At 50.1% G+C, this 18,308-nt stretch overlaps 1 protein-coding gene across 7 annotated transcripts in view; it reads left to right on the top strand.

The window, feature by feature from the left end:
* TRAPPC3 (trafficking protein particle complex subunit 3) overlaps positions 1-11,935 on the top strand; it is a 15,148-nt gene extending 3,213 nt beyond the window's left edge. Inside the window, exons 1-7 of one of the 7 annotated variants that reach the window (XM_081054729.1) lie at positions 3,304-3,472; positions 4,287-4,429; positions 4,926-5,145; positions 9,038-9,135; positions 9,377-9,476; positions 10,529-10,711; positions 11,178-11,934. In XM_081054729.1, the coding sequence (XP_080910855.1) occupies positions 4,990-5,145; positions 9,038-9,135; positions 9,377-9,476; positions 10,529-10,711; positions 11,178-11,297 (657 nt within the window). In that variant the 5' untranslated portion in view covers positions 3,304-3,472; positions 4,287-4,429; positions 4,926-4,989 and the 3' untranslated portion in view covers positions 11,298-11,934. Of the gene's footprint in view, positions 1-2,138; positions 3,473-4,286; positions 4,430-4,925; positions 5,146-8,664; positions 9,136-9,376; positions 9,477-10,528; positions 10,712-11,177 lie in introns of those variants that run through there. The other 6 variants (XM_081054730.1, XM_081054732.1, XM_081054731.1 and 3 more) reach the window with 6 other exon arrangements.
* The last annotated feature ends 6,373 nt before the right edge of the window (positions 11,936-18,308 follow it).

Raw genomic sequence — 18,308 nt, forward strand, 5'->3', positions numbered from 1 at the left:
CAGCACTTTAGAACTGGATAGCCTCTGTTGTGTCTAATGAGCTGAGCTTGACTTTGAGGAGCTCATTGCAAAGAGACAGTGTGTGACATTAGCCGCTGACAGTGGTTCAAAACCAGAGGCAATTTTGCTCCCCAAGGGACATTCAGCAATAGTTTAGAGGCACTTTTGGTTGTCACAACTGGGGGTATGACTGGCATCCAGTGCTTAGAGCCTCTGGGATGCTGTTTAACATCCTGCAATGCACACGACTGCCCCTCGAACAAAAAATCATCAGGCTCCAAAATATCAATGGTGCCAAGGTTGGGGGATCCTTCCCTAGATTGAGGGTGGAGGCACCTGCACCCTTTTACACGATGCTAATAGTGGGGACATCTGGGAGTTAGGCAACTTCACAGTTCTCCTCTCACCAGCTTCAGAAGGCTTCCTGTGTGCTGATGGGCCCACAGCCAGTCCTGGGAGGATGGCGCCTGGAGAGCACCAGAGTCCTGTGATTACCAAAGTGACAGGTGACAGATGGAGTGGGCTTCTCTCTACTCTCCCCCTAACTGACTAGGATCCCTGGCAGATCCCAGACCTTGGCCACTGAGAGGGTTTAGAATGGGCATCTCTTTCTTAGTTTGGGGCTGAGTGACAGTGCCTGGGGATCTCACATACCCCTCCCTCCAAATTATTATACATTCCAAAGAAGGAATAAGTGGGGCACTTGCAACATCCAGGGCTGAAGCTCCAACAGGATGCCCTGACCTCTTAGGTAAGAGGCAGGGAACTCGGTGGCCTCCCCAGTGCCTTCGCCTACCACCCAGAGCAGTCTCCTCCCCCTTTACGGAAACAGACTTGAATGAGCCGTTAGTCACAGCACAGGCTAGGTTGGGGGAAGGCACTGAATGGGGATCAGAAACATGTCCCCTTCCTGATCCTTTTAGGGGGAGGGCAGGAATAAGAGCGTTTATAACCTCCTAGGTTTGGTGAGGCAGGGTCCAGGATGAACCTAATGGAAGGGTGAAGGAAATCACTGGGAGATTGACACAGAGATATGAATCAGGACCAAAGCCCTGGAGACTGCTTCCACACCCACAAAGTAGGAAGTGGGAGGGGCCTCGTGGTAGGGGCGGCAGAGAATAACTGACACTAGAGTCTTGCTCCTACCCCCACCCCAAGGCACTGCAGAACCAAGGGGTCTCTAACTCAGACTGCTTTCCTGGGGAGCAGAGACCTGGGTTAGGAAACATCCTCAAGGGCTTTGGCGACACCAGCTGCAATCAGTCCTCCCTCCCTCCAGCTCTTGGGGAGCAGAAGAACAGAGAGGGATTAGAGGGGGAGGAACTCAGATCCAGGACTAAATAGGTTCAACCCGTTGGGTTCTTAGGAAGAGGTCCTTGTCTGAAGCCCCTGCTAGGGAAGGGAAGCTGTCCTGGCAATGTTCTTTTCTAGGGAGAGGAGATAATGGTAGGGAGGGGGTGCCTAGTGTTCCTAAGTGTCCTAGTTGGGAGAGGAATTGGGATTTGGGGAGGATGGGAGCTGTACTGAGCGCCCTTGGAGCAGCTGTCTAAGGAGCTTTTAAATTTCCATCTGAGCCAAGAGGAGATTCTATAGATCAGCCTAAGATGGACACCCCCTCCCCCAACCCTTAAGTTAGGACTGATGATGCTTTGGGGAGGACAAGTCCCAAAGAAAAATACACCAAGAGGAGGAATCACTGGGAGAGAGAGAGAGAGAGAGAGAGAATCTCAGAGGTTGGAAGACAGGCAAGGAGAGGCTCCACCTCCAGTCTCTCCAGAATCTCCCTGCCTGACAGCAGGCTGGGTGGGGTCAGGCCAGGCGGCAGGCCGTGACTGTGACTCAGGTTTCTGTGGGCAGCCAAGGCAGCCAAGGCAGCCAGCAGGGAGGAGCCCAGACGGACAGACAGGCCAGCCAACTGCAGCTTTCACCTCAGCTGTCCTCTCTCCTGGGAATGCAGGAGGCTCTTCTCTGGCTATGCTGGCCTCTGGGGGCTAGCTGACCCCTGCTTTCCTGCACCCCCACCACCCCATGTTCCTTCCCAGAACCCTCAGCCCTTAATTCCCTTTCCTGGGGGCACTGACACAGGAGGGAAAATCAAGGGGCACTGCCTCTAGGGAGGCCCCAGAATGTCTGTGCCACAGGGAGAAGGGTATAATAATGATTTGTCCTGCACCCTGAGGGAGAGACCTGGGGCATCTTAGGAACTGAGCAGCCTGGGCCCCCCAGTCTTCCCCAGCCTGGCTGGCTCATGTCTAGGCAGGCTGGTTGTCATGGTGAAGCCTAGGAGCTAGAATGCAGCTGCTGCACAGTCAGGCTACCAGGCCTAAGTGAGGGAAGGGTGCTCAGTGACTTATAGCCCTGCCTTTCAGAATTGACCAGCCAGGGAAGGTTGGTGGGCATTTAAACCAAAGAGCTCTGGTCAGGGATTGTAGGAGTTCCCCTTGGTGATGGGTGAGGGTGTGGCCAGCACATTCCCCTGGTGTTTCTGGGGCTTGTTTGTCCGGCTGTGTTTTCAGAGTGGCTGGAAGAAAGGGAATACATATTTACTTTGTGCCCAAGTGCTCTTCATACAGGGCTCACCAGTCTTCACAACAACTGAGAGATTCAGCAACTAGCCTAAAATGGCAAGACTAGGATTAAAACCCAGGACTGGCTGCAGCCAAGGCCAACGCTGGGGATCTGTCTCTTCTGGAAGCCAGGCAATGTAGTTGTAGAAGAGGGAGTGGGGAGTAAGTGACCTGAACTTTATCTAACACACTGGATATTTCACCACGAAGTCACAGGTTGTAGGATGCGGGCGCTGGCTGCGTTTGGGGTTTGGGGCCAGATGGTAGTTCGAAGAGAAAGCCATTAGCGAAATGCTTGGCTCATAGTAGGTGGTCATTAAATATTTTTGTAATGAAGCCAGATCTACGTAGTTTTTTGGGACATCCTGGGAGCTTCTAGCTTTGAATTGCAGCAACAACATAAGAAGCTAGTTCAAAAGAGGGACTTTCCGAAACCAACCCTGGCGAGAGAGGAATTTGCGGAGCATATCTGAGTGGGGGCTGGGAGGGAGGAGACCCGGGGTGTGTGGCTGATACAGGATTACCGCAAGCTGCGGGCGCCACCCAGCGGTCAAAATGCAACCTAGGGGAAGACAGGCTCTACAAGTCCGCCGCGCGCGGAGCTCTCTGGGAGTTGTAGTTCAACTGCGCTAAGGGGTGGTGCTGCCAGCGGGTCTGTTGGGTGTTGTAGTCCGACGTCTATTGGGCGGGAGTTACCTTTGTCCGCCAGACCACGAGTCCCGTGGTGCCCCGCGGCAGGCCGCGCAAGCGTGGTGAGTCGGTGCCGGTCAGTTCCGAAGGCTGAGGGTCTGCGACTGAGCCGGCGGTATCAGAAGGGGTCGCCGAGTGGGTCTGTGGCGAGGCGAGGTCGGGCGGCTGGCACCATGTCGAGGCAGACGAACCGAGGCACCGAGAGCAAGAAAATGGTACGTGGGAGCGCGTGACCTCGCGGGCGGGGCGGAATGTAGGCGTTCTGGGGAAGGGGCCCCGCGCGGGGCACATCGGGGAAAGGGCCCGCCTGTGAGCTCTGCGAGGGTGGTGACTCCGCTAAAGGAGGGGGAACGAGGCTGCGTGGTGGGTGGAGAAGGGACAGCCACTCGGGCGTCCCGGGCCTGGAGCCGGTTGGAGGGGACGGAGGAGCTCAGGGACCTCCACGGCCGGAGCGCAGCTGTGTTAGGCCACCAACGGGGGCGACAGCAGTAGCCCCCGTGCCACCTATGGCTCTCTGACGGTGTGTTAGGCTCCGGGCCAACCACTTTCCGTACCTTATCTCATTTAGTCCTCCGAGTAATCCTCTCGGAGGGATAATGTCGCTCTTTTGCAGCGCAGGTTACATAACCTGCCCAAATGCACAGCTAGGATGAGTTAGGATCTGAACCCATGTCTCTCTAACTCCAAAGCTAATGCTGCAGACTGCCGGGCCGTACTGCCTCGCTCACTTGCTTTGCCCTGTAAGATGCCCAGGTACTCGTCCTGCCAGGAGGAAACTTTCTGTTCCGTAGGGTAAGAGGTGGGCGAGTCTGGTACAGGGAGGCTCACTTGTCCTGGAAAGAGTGGGACACCATAGAGTCCCATGAAGTTTGGCTGCGGATGAGGTCTGGGCGTGGAAAGGAAGGTAGATGACATTTTTCTCCAAACTAAGGGGACTTCTTGGCACGTGTTCCTTTTCTTTGACGTATTCTTACTTCCTCCAGAATTGCCTGTGCTGTCTGTTTTTGTTTTCTGATTTAAAAACAATAGTTTGCATGCTGGGCAGACCTGTGGCCTTTCATTGACACTCAGCTCTAGAGGGGATGATTAAACTTCCCTCACATCTTTGCATCGTACACCAGGAACAGCCACCAGGAAGGTGCCGTCGAAGGACCTGTTATGACTCCTGAGTGGTACTTAACTTTTCCCCTTTTCATCCCTTTTTTGAGAAGCTGATGACACCTATGGATCTTCTCTCCAGAAATATTAAGTAGAAAAATATATCCATAAACATTTACTTAAATTTTGGGGGGATTTGTGGGCCCCCTGAAGATGCTTCATGGATCACAGTTTAAGAATTCCTCTTTTGGAGGAAATATCAAGAGTTTAAATGAATATGTGTATTTTGCTAGGAAACTCTCATGTAAGGATAAAGCATGGACATTGCTTAGAATTCTGTCTTTCTCAATTGGTCCTCAATTTCCTTATTTATAACATGGGGACAATAATGCCTACGTAGGATTAAATGAGATTACAATGTAAAATGCATAGGGTATAGTAAATATTTCCTCCTCCTTTTCTTCATAGATGAGCAGATACGAGAGATCTTCTTGCTTAGTTTTCATATCTTGCTCTTGTTTTGTACATTTTTACCTGAAATCAGTATTGAAATCTTTAATACTACTTTAGCAGGAAACTACAGTGTCTACCCCCAACTCCAGCGTTCACTCAGCTTTGGTGAAGTGAGGGAATTATGGAGGGGCAACAGCACGCTCCTGCCTCAGGGCTTTTACAACTACTATTGTCTGCTGCTTGGGACTCTGTTCCGTCAGGCAGTCACCTACTAGCTACTCATCACTTCATGCAGTTACTCAACTGTCACCTCCTCAGAGAGGCCTTCCCTGCTCATGTAATTAGTTCTCTATCTTTTACTCTGTTTTTCTTCATAGCACTATTTCATTTTAAATATTTCATTATAAATTGTATATTGTTTATTTTCAGTCTCCCCCCCTGAGGATGTAAACTCTGTGAGAGTAGGAATTTGTTTTGTTCACTGCTCTATCTCAACACCTAGAATGATGCCTGGCACTGAGCAATCTATATTTATTGAGTGAATGACATGAAGGTTTGGTGCATCGTCTCATTCAGTTCCTCCTGGTGCCTACTTGGGGCTTGTCACATGAGCCTCTTTGTAGCCACCTGATTTCCACGTGCTTCTCTCCTCTCTGCTTGGGGTGTCCCCACCTCTAGCAGCCCTCTTCCCAATCAAATCAGTGTTCTGCAATCAGCAATCTTCTCATTGCTGTGTTCCCACTTAAGCCTTCCAAGACTTACAGGGTTAATGTGCCCAAGTAACTAGATCTCTGTGCAAACAAACAGTCCATTTGTCTAGCAAACTTTTCTTGAGTCCCAACTGTATGCAAAGCTCTGTGCTAGGTGTTGTGGGAAATGCAGAGATAAAGTCCTAGTCCCTAAGCACACACTCGATGAGAGAGTCAGAAAAGACCAGAAAAGTACTCACCACGCGAGTATAGTACTATCTGGGATTGAGTCGTGACTTCATTACTTATGTGCTGTGTGACCTTAGGCAAGTTTCTTCATTGTCCTAAGTATCAGTTTCACCAGCTTTAAAAAAATAAATCTAGGGGCCGGCTTGGTGGTTCAGTCGGTTGGAGCTCCGTGCTCCTAACTCCGGAGGCTGCCGGTTCGATTCCCACATGGGCCAGTGGGCTCTCAACCACAAGGTTGCTGGTTCGACTCCTTGAGTCCCACAAGGGATGGTGGGCTCTGCCTCCTGCAACTAAGATGGAACACGGCACCTTGAGCTGAGCTGCCGCTGAGCTCCCGATGGCTTAGTTGGAGCTCGTCCTCTCAACCACAAGGTTGCCAGTTCGACTCCCGCAAGGGATGGTGGGCTGTGCCCCCTGCGACTAGCAACGGCAACGACGTGGAGCTGAGCTGCGCCCTCCACAACTAAGACTGAAAGGACAACAACTTGACTTGGAAAAAAGTCCTGGAAGTACACACTGATCCCCAATAAAGTCCTGTTCCCCTTCCCCAATAAATAAATAAATAAATCTAAAAAGGTAATAATAGTATCTATATCGACCCTGTGATACTATTAATTGGGATAATGCATGTAAAGCTAGCAGTGTGGCACTGCACCTAAGGACACAGTTGACGCAGTAAATGTCATCTAGCAAGCATCTGTGATGGTAAAGATATTAGCCTTCGTGTGTCTGTATAGCTTTTGGTTCTTGAATCCCACTTCTCTGGCAAACCGTATAGTTTATCAATTCGGTGTATTATCTGTCTCCTTTCTATTAGATAGTGGCTGGTATATAGTAAACATTGAATGAATGATGTTTTTTCTATAAATAGCCCCACTTCTATTTTTAAAATATGAAGACCTTTGAGTTATATATTTATGTTGCACACTGTTCCAAATAGGCTTGGTTCGTAGTTGAAGATGGAGACAGATGTGCAAATTAGAGAGGGTGTGGAGAGCCTAGGCTGAATCCCGTTCCCAGGTTCGAGGCATATTGATGCTGTGATCACGGGCAGATCTGTCTCGGATCTTGATTTCTCTTATCAGTAAATTGGGGGCTGCTGCAGGTCTAAGGGGCTTGATAACATCATGAAGTGAGGGTTGCTTGGCATGATGGGCTGAGGCTCTTGGAGTGTCTCTCCAAGAGTTCATTAATAATGGAAGGAAAGCTCTCCTGACTTAATGCAGCGATACGAATTCTGTGGACTGGTTACTGCTGGATTGTCTCCATCCATTCATGCCCAAGTCATTTTAGTGCCAAACCCTTAACTTTACTAGAAAAAATCATTCCCCTTCTTCATAGCTTCTCCTTCACTGCCGTATTTGTAAGTGGTCTCTTGGACACTCACTGATCTGACTGTTAGTTGAGTTCAAAGAGCTTCCTGATTCTGAAACTGATTCCCTTTGACTTCCTAGCTGAGTTGTTTTGTTTGGTTTTGGGGAGTTTATTGTAGTCCTGGGGAACAGCGGGGAGAATGAACACTGGCTTAGAAACTCTTGGTTTTTGTCCCCCAGAATTACTTTTGGGAAGTATTAACTTTATCCTTGGGCAGATTCTCTTAACTATTCTGAGTCTCAGTATCCTCATCTCTAAAATGAGATTGTCTCCTGCCCTTTCTGCTTTACAGAGTTATTGTGGGGTGGAAAATAAGATGATGAAAAATAGAATACAGTATGTAAGCAAAAGACATTCACATTGTTATTCTTGCAGTGGCCTCACCTCGAGGCCATGGGGTTGAGTGAGGATCACTGAGTCCTCAGAGCCTGGGCCTTAACATTACGTGGACTTTCTTCCCCAGAAGACGTAAAGACAAAAAGGTGCTCGGCTCCAAGTTTGCCAAGCCACCATTGAGAAGGGAGTGATTGAGTGACAGTATTGATTTTCAGCCTTACGTCTGTGTGACTCCATCAGTCCAGAGGCACCGTTAGTTAACATGTTTCTCACTTTGTTTAACTGGTAATGCCCTCCCCCGACCTGCTGCTTTTATTCTGTAGTCTTGGTTTTTGCCATTCCTTTTACCTTCCTCATCTTTCCGTTTCTTGGTAGGAAGGTGACAGGACACTTTACTTCAGAAAGAGTTTCTGTGATTTTTAACTGTGGTTGTAATAGAAACCAGTGCAGGTCAGTATTGTGTTTCAGATACACAAAAGATTATATTGCTTTCACAGCTACCCCCTTTCCTGGAAACATTGGAGCTATGTGTCAAGAGGAACGTTATGTTTTCCTGTGCTGCTGACTTAGGAGAAGGGTTATCACCCACACACAGTGGACTTCGTCTAGAACTTCCTTCCCTCCCAGAAGACCTGGGTGTGGCCTTAGCAGTGCAGTTTAACTCTAGGCCAAGACACTGCGGACATTGTATGGTGTGGGGAAGCCAGTCGTCACACCTGCTAACCCACAGAGGGTAATCTGTAAATGTCTGCTTTGGTCTGTCTTTCACAGTATCTAGTGAACAGTTATTGCTCCAACACCAGATTCTGGTGACTTGAGTTTAGGCTTCGCAGCCGTGGTGGGGTCTGGGTTGGCAGAAGCCCACCTTAGTGTGTTGGAAAAGTGACTGCTCAGTGCATGAGGTGTCTTGACATCCGTTTTGTAGTGGGTCTGGCTGCAGCCCTGCCACGTTGACCCTGGGAAACTAGATTCCTCGGTCACTCCATAGGGGATGATGTTCCCTCCCACCAGACACAGGTTACCTTGCTTTGAATCCTTTTTTTTTTTTTCTGGTTTTTTTTTTAGATTTTATTGGGGAAGGGGAACAGGACATTATTGGGGAACAGTGTGTACTTCCAGGATTTTTATTCCGAGTCAAGTTGTCCTTTTAGTCTTAGTTGTGGAGGGCGCAGCTCAGCTCTAGGTCCAATTGCCATTGTTAGTTGCAGGGGGCACAGCCCACCATCCCTTGCGGGAGTCGAACCAGCAACCCTGTGGTTGAGAGGACGCACTCCAACCAACTGAGCCATCCGGGAGGCAGCTCAGCTCAAGGTGCCAGGTTCAATCTTCGTTGCAGGGGCAAGAGCCCACCATCCCTTGTGGGATTTGAGGAATCGAACTGACAACCTTGTGGCTGAGAGCCCACTGGCCCACGTGGGAATGGAACCGGCAGCCTTCGGAGTGAGGAGCACGGAGCTCCAACCGCCTGAGCCACCGGCCGGCCCCACGTTGAACCTTGACAGTTGCACTGAGGCCAGTGCAGACTCTCACAACCTTTCTCTTGTACGACCGGGTCCTAACTGCCATTTGAATGTCTTCTAGAGCTCTGAGCTCTTCACCCTGACCTACGGGGCTCTGGTCACTCAGCTTTGCAAGGACTATGAAAGTGATGAAGATGTGAATAAACAGCTGGACAGAATGTGAGTGGGCTGCTCTGTGGGGCGACACGAGCGGGGGGGGGGTTCCCTAGCACGTCGAGTCTGCATGGTTCTGTAGAGCCCAGAGCAGGGTCCTCCTTTTGTAACCAACGTTTTAGTTTCCACTGAGCTCATTTATTGGGATGTTCCGGAATTATCCCATTTTCCTTTTACCACCAACAGCGTCGTGTTTAGACGTCAGGCATTCAGACCCATAGTATCGTCTGTTCTCTCTGCTTCCCAGGGGCTATAACATCGGAGTCCGACTGATTGAAGATTTCTTGGCACGGTCAAATGTCGGCAGGTGCCACGACTTTCGGGAAACTGCGGATGTTATCGCCAAGGTCATTATGGGCCAACTGGCCATGCCGACGGATTGTCATTGGGAGGCACTGCTTACCACTCTCTCTGTCTCCCTTAGAAAGGCCCCTAGCGTTCCGAAAGGCGAGTGAGGCAGCTGTTGGGGCCAAAGAAGCCTTCCTGGTGGTTTGAGAAGAGCACAGACTATGGAGAAGGGAGGAGTGGTTGGGATCATCCCTGTAGATTCAAGTCCCACTGAAATCAAAGCCAGATCTCCTCAACTGTGAAGAGGTAGCAGACTAGCATAGGGCTTAATAATACAGACAAACCTGGCCTCCCATTCTGGCTCCAGTACTTACCAGTTCTTAAGTAAGTTACTTTTAACCTCTTTAATTACCAGTTACCTTACCTTTAAAATAAAGAAAATAAGAGCTATCTTACAGAGTGTTGTAAGGAGTAAATGAAAAAATGAACATGATTGTTCAGGTGAAATGAATGCACTTAACATAGTGTGTGCATATGGCAAATGTTTGCTATTAATATTAGTGTTACGTAATATAGGATTCATAAATGATAAAACACCTGTAGCTTTGTGGTGTCAGTTACCTATAAAGATTGATTCTTTCTAGTGTAGAGCATGTTGTCCATGCTCAAATGCTAGAGAGGGTTGACAGTGGAGAGTTTTGTGAGGGTTTTAAATTAGGAGGGTGGACAGCGGGAAGGGTGTCTTCAGAGTACTTCTGCTCCAGTGACCTGTATTTGCTTTCAAGAAGAAAGGTTCAGACGGCACAGACAGGACAGGGAATAGGGTTGGGGGCTGTCTGCGCTGAGATGCTTGTTTAGGGCAGCCGCCCCACTCAGATCAGTGCTCTCTTCTGCTAAGAAGAGCAGGTGGACAGTAAGTTGTTGACTAACTTATGAAGCCCTGAAAGAGAGGAGTGTGGACTTGTGCCCTGTGAATACCGAAAGCTGCAACATTTTGCAGAGGCCCCAGTTTTGTTCCCGAGCCGCTTAATAGCCCCATGCCAGCCCATCACCTTCCCTATTGTACAGACTCTACTACTGTTCCCATTGTGCTGTTGTGTGTCCCCGACAGGTGGCGTTCAAAATGTACTTGGGCATCACTCCAAGCATCACCAATTGGAGCCCAGCTGGTGATGAATTCTCCCTCATATTGGAAAACAACCCCTTGGTGGACTTTGTGGAACTTCCTGATAACCACTCATCCCTTATTTATTCCAATCTCTTGTGTGGGGTTTTGCGGGGAGCCTTGGAGATGGTGAGTGCAGCTCTTTACCTTCTGGGACGCCTGAAGTGTAGTGGGGGCTTCATAAGTGTTTGAAGGAAGGAGAGAGAGGAGAAAGGCCTTTGGCTCACCCAGTACTTTTGCTGCCTGAGATGGCAGTGCTGCTGAGCGTAGGTCCAAGCCTGTCATCTCTACGTGGTGGTGACCCTCCCTCCTAGGCTGGGAGAAGGTGCTATCAGCCCCCAAAGCCCAGAACGTCCATTCCCAGGTTGGCTTATTTGGTGACAGTCTCATTCGGGGGTGTTATTTGCTAAGTCTCTCCTTGGGGATCAGGACCACTACCTTCTATTGGGGAACACTGGATTTGGCAACCTTGTCCTGTGGGAAACCAGCCCCCTTTTTTTGGCTGCTGTGGCTGAGCCAATTATAACCCTATTCTTAGTGGTTCCCCAGAGACCATGGCTAGGCACCACTCATTCGTTTTCCCACTGTTCCCCAGGTCCAGATGGCTGTGGAGGCCAAGTTTGTCCAAGATACCCTGAAAGGAGACGGAGTGACAGAAATCCGGATGAGATTCATCAGGCGGATTGAGGACAATCTCCCAACTGGAGAGGAATGACGGACTCCAGGACATCAGGGGAGCCAGCAGGAGCACTCGTTGGAATCAGGAAGCCCCAGTGCTCCCTCTGCCCTCTGGAGCTTAGTGACTCTTTAACTCGGATGTTATATATTCTTCTAACCTTGTTTCCATTCTCCATGCTAGTAAAGAGCAGACTGTGATGTAGTCCATTTGCCCCACAAGTGTGCACATTCAGGAGGGAAATCTTTTGCTCCCTTTTCCGTCAGAGTGGCTGGACGTAGTCATCCTTGGTTGGACTAGAAAGAGCTCAACCATTGTACATTCCTGTTTGAATTTTCCAAAGCGAAACCCACTTTGACCCCATTAAGAGGCAAGCCTAGCACACCTATCCCTGGACCTTCAGAAAACCACTGGCAAATGGCTGTAGGGGGCCCAGGGTTATGGGACGGAGAGGAGAAGTGGGGAGGGGTGGGTAAGAATTGTTAGCTGTAGTGTGACACACTCTAGTGCTGCCAGGAAAGGGGAGCCTGTTGTGCTGGAAACACTGACTTCTGGGAAGCCACCCAGGTTTCTCTTCCTCCCTGCTGTTTGGAGGCAACATCTCCTCTTTTTACAGAGGCTTCATCCTTTTTTCTTACAAATTCTTCAATAAAGACACATTCTTGAGTGAAATCCCAATCCTGTCCTGTTTTCTTTCTGCTTAGCCCTGGGGATTTTGTTACAGCGGGGTGCAGAGACCAGTTAAGTTCTTGGGCTCTGCTTTGATTTTACCTGGTCTGAGAATGGCTTCTCCCCACAGACCACAGGGCCTGGGAAACCTGGGAGCAAATGAGGCCCCTTCTGAGTCATTTTCGGGTCTACTCTCTGTAGTAAGATCTAGAAACAGACCATTATCCCAGACATATGTAAGATGGACTATGCTGGCCTCTTGGCCACCAAGTTGGGGGCTTTGGCTTAGACCATGTACCATTTATCAAGTGCTTACCATGTGTCGGATACTGTACAGAGCATTTTATATGCATTATCTAATTCACAATAATTCCATTTTTGGAGGGCAGGCCACAAGTTGCCCATCCATGGTCATATGGCTAATAAGTGAAGCTAAGGATCAAGAGCCCCAGCCAAACTCCAAAGCCCGTGTTCTTGATGATGCCTGATTAGAACTGTGGAGAGGAGGAGAACAGGCCTGTGGCTCCCTCTCCTAGCTTTGGGGTAGTTTTAAAGGGGGGTGAGGGACAACAGAGGTTGTCAGGCCTTACTTGGCACTGTTCTTGGGGACAGCCTAGGGCCTTGAGGTCCAGACACAGGTTGGGAGAGTGGGGAATGGGGCCCCTAGGCCTTCCCCAAGGTTAGTAGTCCTGAGCTAAGGAGCGGTTATATATGCATTGTGCTTGAAGTGTGTCTTGGTTGTATAGATTGGGACCAGGCTTCTGGGACACCAGTAAGGCAGTTTGCACTTGACCTGCCTCCACTGAGGAGGAGCAATGGTCACTTTTGTGTCTCCAAGTATAGGGTGGCTCATGCCCCCTCTGGGATCTTCCTTGAGCCTCTACCTCCCCCCCCAGGTATAATTTGGGCTCCAGGGAAGGCACCCCATTTTGGTCAACTGTATTCTTAGCACCCAGTATAAGGCTGGGTCCAATTGCACTAGAGTTGAGTGAATGAAGGAGAAATTAAAGGAATGAATGCTGGGGCCCAGATGTGGAAAGAGTTGTGTGGTGTCGGGATCCTGCCAAGAAAAGTGAGCTCCACCACCCTTTCCCTTCTCCAGGGGGGCCCTCGCCCTTCCTCTCCTCCCAGTACCACAACCTACTTTCCAGCAGCCGTTTGTATGGCGTGAGGTTTTGGATATTTCCTTTCCCAGAGTTAATCTTGTGCAACATTACAGGCTCGGCAAGCTGTGGAAACAAAGCCCCCTTAGTGACTTTTCCCAGTTACAGCCCCATGATTGTATGATGTGTATCCAGGGGCTGAGGGAAAGGAAAGGGCTGGAGCTATTCGGAACATCACTTCATCATCTTTCCCTAATGAGCCAAACATACAAGTCCTAGCAACCTAGCTGCTGTCCTCCCACCTCATAGTTAATTACGGAGAATACATGTCCCTCTGCCTCCTCTGACTGTGCGGCTGGGACCCCACCCCCACCCCAGGCTAGGCCATTCCCCATTCTCCTTGATGTCCTGGCACGCCCCCGAGCGAGATGGTGCCAGTGTGCCTGGCTATATGGGAGGGACTGACCAAAGAGCCTGGTCCAGGACTTCTGGAGCTGGAGGGGTCCATGCTGGTAGCCTTTGGGCTTGGCGGTGGCTGGGCAGAACTCTATAAGGAAAGGCTTTGCTCTGCCGACTATGGCCACCAGAGGTCTCCAGATTACCACTGTATTGTCCCAGAGAGTGACCGTTGAACCCCTGGTTTCCAGAATTTGCTGGAAGATGCACCTGATGGAGCAAATCTCAGAAGCTGGTCAGAACCAGGCAATGCCCCCTTCCTCCAGTCATGCCTATGGGACCTGAAGTAAAGCTTATATGGCTGCCAGGCTAAGGGTCTGCCGACCCAGGGCATTGGAAAGAGCACATTGGCTAAGAAGTCTGTGGCCGCCATACACACCCGGAACCCTCCTGCTGGTTGCCTGAGTTATACAAGCCAGCTCTGAGCCCTCCCCTAACCAACACCCCCTACCTTCTGAGTGGAGACCAGAGCACCAGCTCCGTTCCCCTGATGTCAGTAGAAGCCATATTCCTGCTCTAGACTCCCACCAGTGACATTGTCATTTTCAGGTGAAGTCTTTCCCCGGTGGATTGACCTCCTTATATTTGTACTGGGCATCTAGGTCTGAGAAGGAGGTGGCAACAGAGACCCAGGAGCAGAAATTGCATTAAGTGAAATTAAAATAGTCTCCTAACAAGTAGTTCATTGTGGATGGTTGGGGGTGGTTGTGCAGGAAAGCGTCCTCCCCTTCCTTCTCCCAGAGCTTAAGTGCTACCATGTGCTGTTCCCTGGAAGCCAGAGGGCCTGTGTGTGCGTGGGGGGGGGGGAGGGTTGGGGGGTGGCAGCAGGCGAGGAGCCTTGCTGTTACCAATCCCCAGCCTTTGATGTAGGGCCAGGCCTGACCCCAGGACGGCTGCTGGCCACTGCCAGGGGCACTGTGGGATGCGCGCATTCCTGGGGGCAATTTACGCTTCTGGCAGGAGGAAAGGAAAGTTTCTACTGTGGGGAAGGGGGTGGAGAGAGGGCGCTGCAGCAGAGGTTGGGGGGTGGGTGTTGTGAGGAACAATGGAGGGAGCCAAGGCACAAGACAGCACCCTCCTGCCTAAGCCTGTCTCACTTAACTGGCTTGGTCAGGGCCGTCCTCCAGGAAGCCTTCTGTGATGGACCCAGAGCTGGTCAGGAGCAGCACCCACCTGATCACCACACATGTGGGTCCTCACAGGGATAGCCCTGGAGGATTCCGAGAGAAGCAGCCGCTCTTCCCTCCTTGCTCTGGGTGCCTAGACTGTCAGCCATGAGGGCATTGGGGACTGAGCTAGGCTAGAGGAGAGCTTGGGACAATGGTGTGATAGTCATGACAATGTGTGTGAGTGAGTGCAGACAGATGTTATTCATAGCAACAGCTAATATTTATTGAAGAGTGATGACCGTGTTTCCCCGAAAATAAGATCAGGTTGTATATTAATCTTTGGTCCAAAAGATGCATCAGGGCTTATATTTCAGGGTATGCCATCCTGAAAAATCATGCTAGGGCTTATTTTCCGGTTAGGTCTTATTTTTGGGGAAACACGGTATATGCCAATGCTCATCTAAGCACTTCACATGTATTTCTCATCTAGCATTTACAACAATCCTATTACTATTCCCATTCTGCAGATAAGAAAACTGAGCTACACAGCTAATACATAGGTAGAGTCAGGACTTGATTCAGGTAGATTCAGGACTTGAACCCAAACAGTCCAGCATTAGACACCAAGCTCTTACCCAGTATGTGTTACATATGGATAGTTTCGTGTTTCAGTGTGTGTGTCTTTCCTTGTGTTTCTTGGGGAGTGTGCCTATATGTGAATTCTTTCATTTAATACAAATATAGCCCCGGGCTGGGAGCAGGGGACATGGAGATATTGGGAGTTTCAGTCCATGGGGAAATAGCTGACTACAACATGTGTGTGGTGGGGGGAGGAGAAGAGAGGCTGAAAATAAGAGGCAAGGGCAAGTCCTGGCTCTGGTACTTATTGGTTATGTGATACTGGACAAGGATTTGAACTCTGAGCCTTAGTTTTTTCATCTGGAAAACGGGGATAATAATGCCTACCTTGATGACTGTTTTGAGGAAGAAACAAGATGAAGTATGGAAATTTCCTGGCGTAGGCTGAGTGTTCCCTAACTGGCAGTTCCAATGAACATGATTGTTCTTCGGGGCACTGTCTTGTAAAACATGTGGATAGGTGAGTGTCTGAGTGGAAACAGATGGTAATTTTGTGAAATCAGGGCCATGTCTGTGTTCATCACTGTATCCCCAAGCATCTAGCGCTACTTTTCAGCACAAAGTAGGTGCTCAATAAATTTTTATTGACTGGGTGTTGACTGAGTGTGAGAATGGAGTGAGGAGGGCCCAGAGAGAGAGGAGTATGTGGGCAGTGTGGGCCTCTAGCAGGACCAGCTACATAATTTATGGGGCTCAGGACAAAATGAAAATGTAGAGCCCCTTGTTCAAAAATTATGATAAAAAAAGATTATGAATTTCAAGCATTATTATGAATTTCCAGCAGAGCATTAAAGCAAACCCTGCTGAGTAGGGAGCTCTATATGACGGCACAGGCTGCATGCTGGTGAAGCCAGCCCTGGTCTCTTCTCCTCTGCGAAGCATCCCAGCCCCCAGCCCAGCTGTTCAGGACAGAGTATAAGGAGACTCCACCCAGGGCCTGCGGTGCTTCCCGGGCTGCCTGAGGGAAGGTGAGGAAGGGGAAGGATTGCTCAGAGTGGGCTGCCCAGGAGAAAGCAGAGGGAGGGACCCAGTGACCTACAGACCTCTCCCCCAGGGAGTTCAGTACCACCCCACAAACCACCAACCAGGCCGCTGGGTGGTCTGGGCACATGTGGTCACATTTAGATGTTGATTGAAGCAAAATTGTTATAAGATTAGAATATTTAAGGTAACTTTAATTTCCACTGCATTACTGGGATTTTCAAGGATGGGGCTGAGGGGTCTCCTAGGGTAGAACTGAAGAGAACGGTGGGGGCTGCAGGAGGGGTCTTCATTTCCCTAGCCCTGTAGGCAAGGCCACTAGCAACTAAAAAGAAGGAAGGGGGGCTTGACAGAGAGAAGGACTTCACAGGAATTGTAGGACCGGGAGTTCCGTCCTCTAGCAGATATGGGAATTCAAGGGTACGGATGGAGGGTGCAGAATCCCCAAGGCCCTGGTGGAGTAGGAATTTGCCAGCACCAATCCCCACCCCAGGCTATTTGTACAGCCTGGGCCACATATCTGTGCAAATATCCTTCCCTCCCCTCAGCTTGCCAGAGAGGTGGAAGGGGTGGCAAGAGGAAGGTTCCATCCAGGCCCTTCTCAGGCTCCAACCTAGAGTGACTGGAGCCCAGAGAGTATTCTTATTTGCAAATCAAGATAGAAATTGAGAAGGAATGGGAAAATTATGGTAACAGATAACAATTACTAACACTTAAGGAGTCATTTCTAGTATGTGCCAGGCTTGTGGTTAGCCCTTTCTATTCACTATCTCTCCTAAGAGGCCCTATAGCATGGTGGGGAAAGGGAAGACTAGGGAGCCGGCCTGCCTGGAGTCGATTCTACGCTCACCCACTTCCTAGCTGTGTGACGCATGGGCGAGTCAGTTAACCTATCTGTGTCTCAGTTTCCCCATCTACAAAGTGGGGACACCCCAATTTCAGAGGGGTGTTGTGTTCAACGAGTTAATCTATGTAAAGGGCTCAGACTAGTGCCTGAGTAAGAGCCCTGTGCGGGTTAACTGTTGTTATTAAGGACGATTATTATTCCCCATTTAAAGAGGAGGAATTTGAGGTTTGGAGAAATGAGGTCACTTGCCCACAGTCACAGGCAGAACTGGGATCCAAACTCAGGTCTGCTTGACTCCGCAGCTCATGCTCTGAACTACCAGGCGGGGGCCAGCACCAGCTCAGCCAGGGGCTGCGCTAAGCAGGTTACGGGCCTCATCTGCTTCAGTTTAACCACCTACCCCATTTGACACCCCTGCTCAGGCCTAGAACAGTCCTTGAATCCTCTCTGATTCTTGTGGCTGAGAGAACGGAAGCCCAGAGACACACAGCAACTTGTCCAAGGCCACACAGACAAAGCTGACCTACTGAAGTCCAGACACCACCAGACACCAAAGGTGGAAGCCCCTGGTAGGTGGGACAGGAAGCCCGGCTGGGCGTGTGGCCTGGCCTAGCCCAGAAGTCAGCTTTGTGGGAGAGTCTACAGACTTCTGGTTCCAGGATACTCATTTTCTGCTTTGAGGTTTGCTGTGCAAGAGCTGGTGCACAAGGAGGTAGCTGTGTCAGAGTCAAGGCATGGCTGTCTCAGCCTCTGTTGGAGGATGGGTAGCTGAGGCCCACACAGAGGGTCTAGTGAACACTGGGGTCACAGGACAACAGGACAGGCCTCCCAAGGCTGGTTGAAAGGAGAAGAAGCTGGAGCCCTCCATCTCTGCAGGGTATTCGGCAGGGGGAAAATAAGAGAGGGGGCAAGGGAGGGTGTGAACCACGCAGGACCAGGCCAGAGGGCCTCAGGAAAGTTTATGGAATAAGTCAGGAGAATCAGGGGTGAGCCTGCGGGGGGCTGGCTGAGTCTGTGTGAGTGTCTGTGTGCGGAGTCCGTGGGAGCTCCTCCCACGTGCCTGCTTGCTTCACAGCTCCCCTTCGCTAAGCTCCCCTCCCCTCCCTAAGAATAACTCACATGCAGAGCTAAATGTTCTATGTGGATTCATGGATTTTAATCCTTACAATAAGCCTGTGAGAGCTTTTCAGATGAGGAAACTGAGGTGCCAGAGGTTAGTTAACTTACTCAAGGGCATAGAGCTGGT

The sequence above is a fragment of the Rhinolophus hipposideros genome, assembly GCF_964194185.1.
Source record: "Rhinolophus hipposideros genome assembly, chromosome: 8".
NCBI classification, from domain to species: Eukaryota; Metazoa; Chordata; class Mammalia; order Chiroptera; family Rhinolophidae; genus Rhinolophus; species Rhinolophus hipposideros.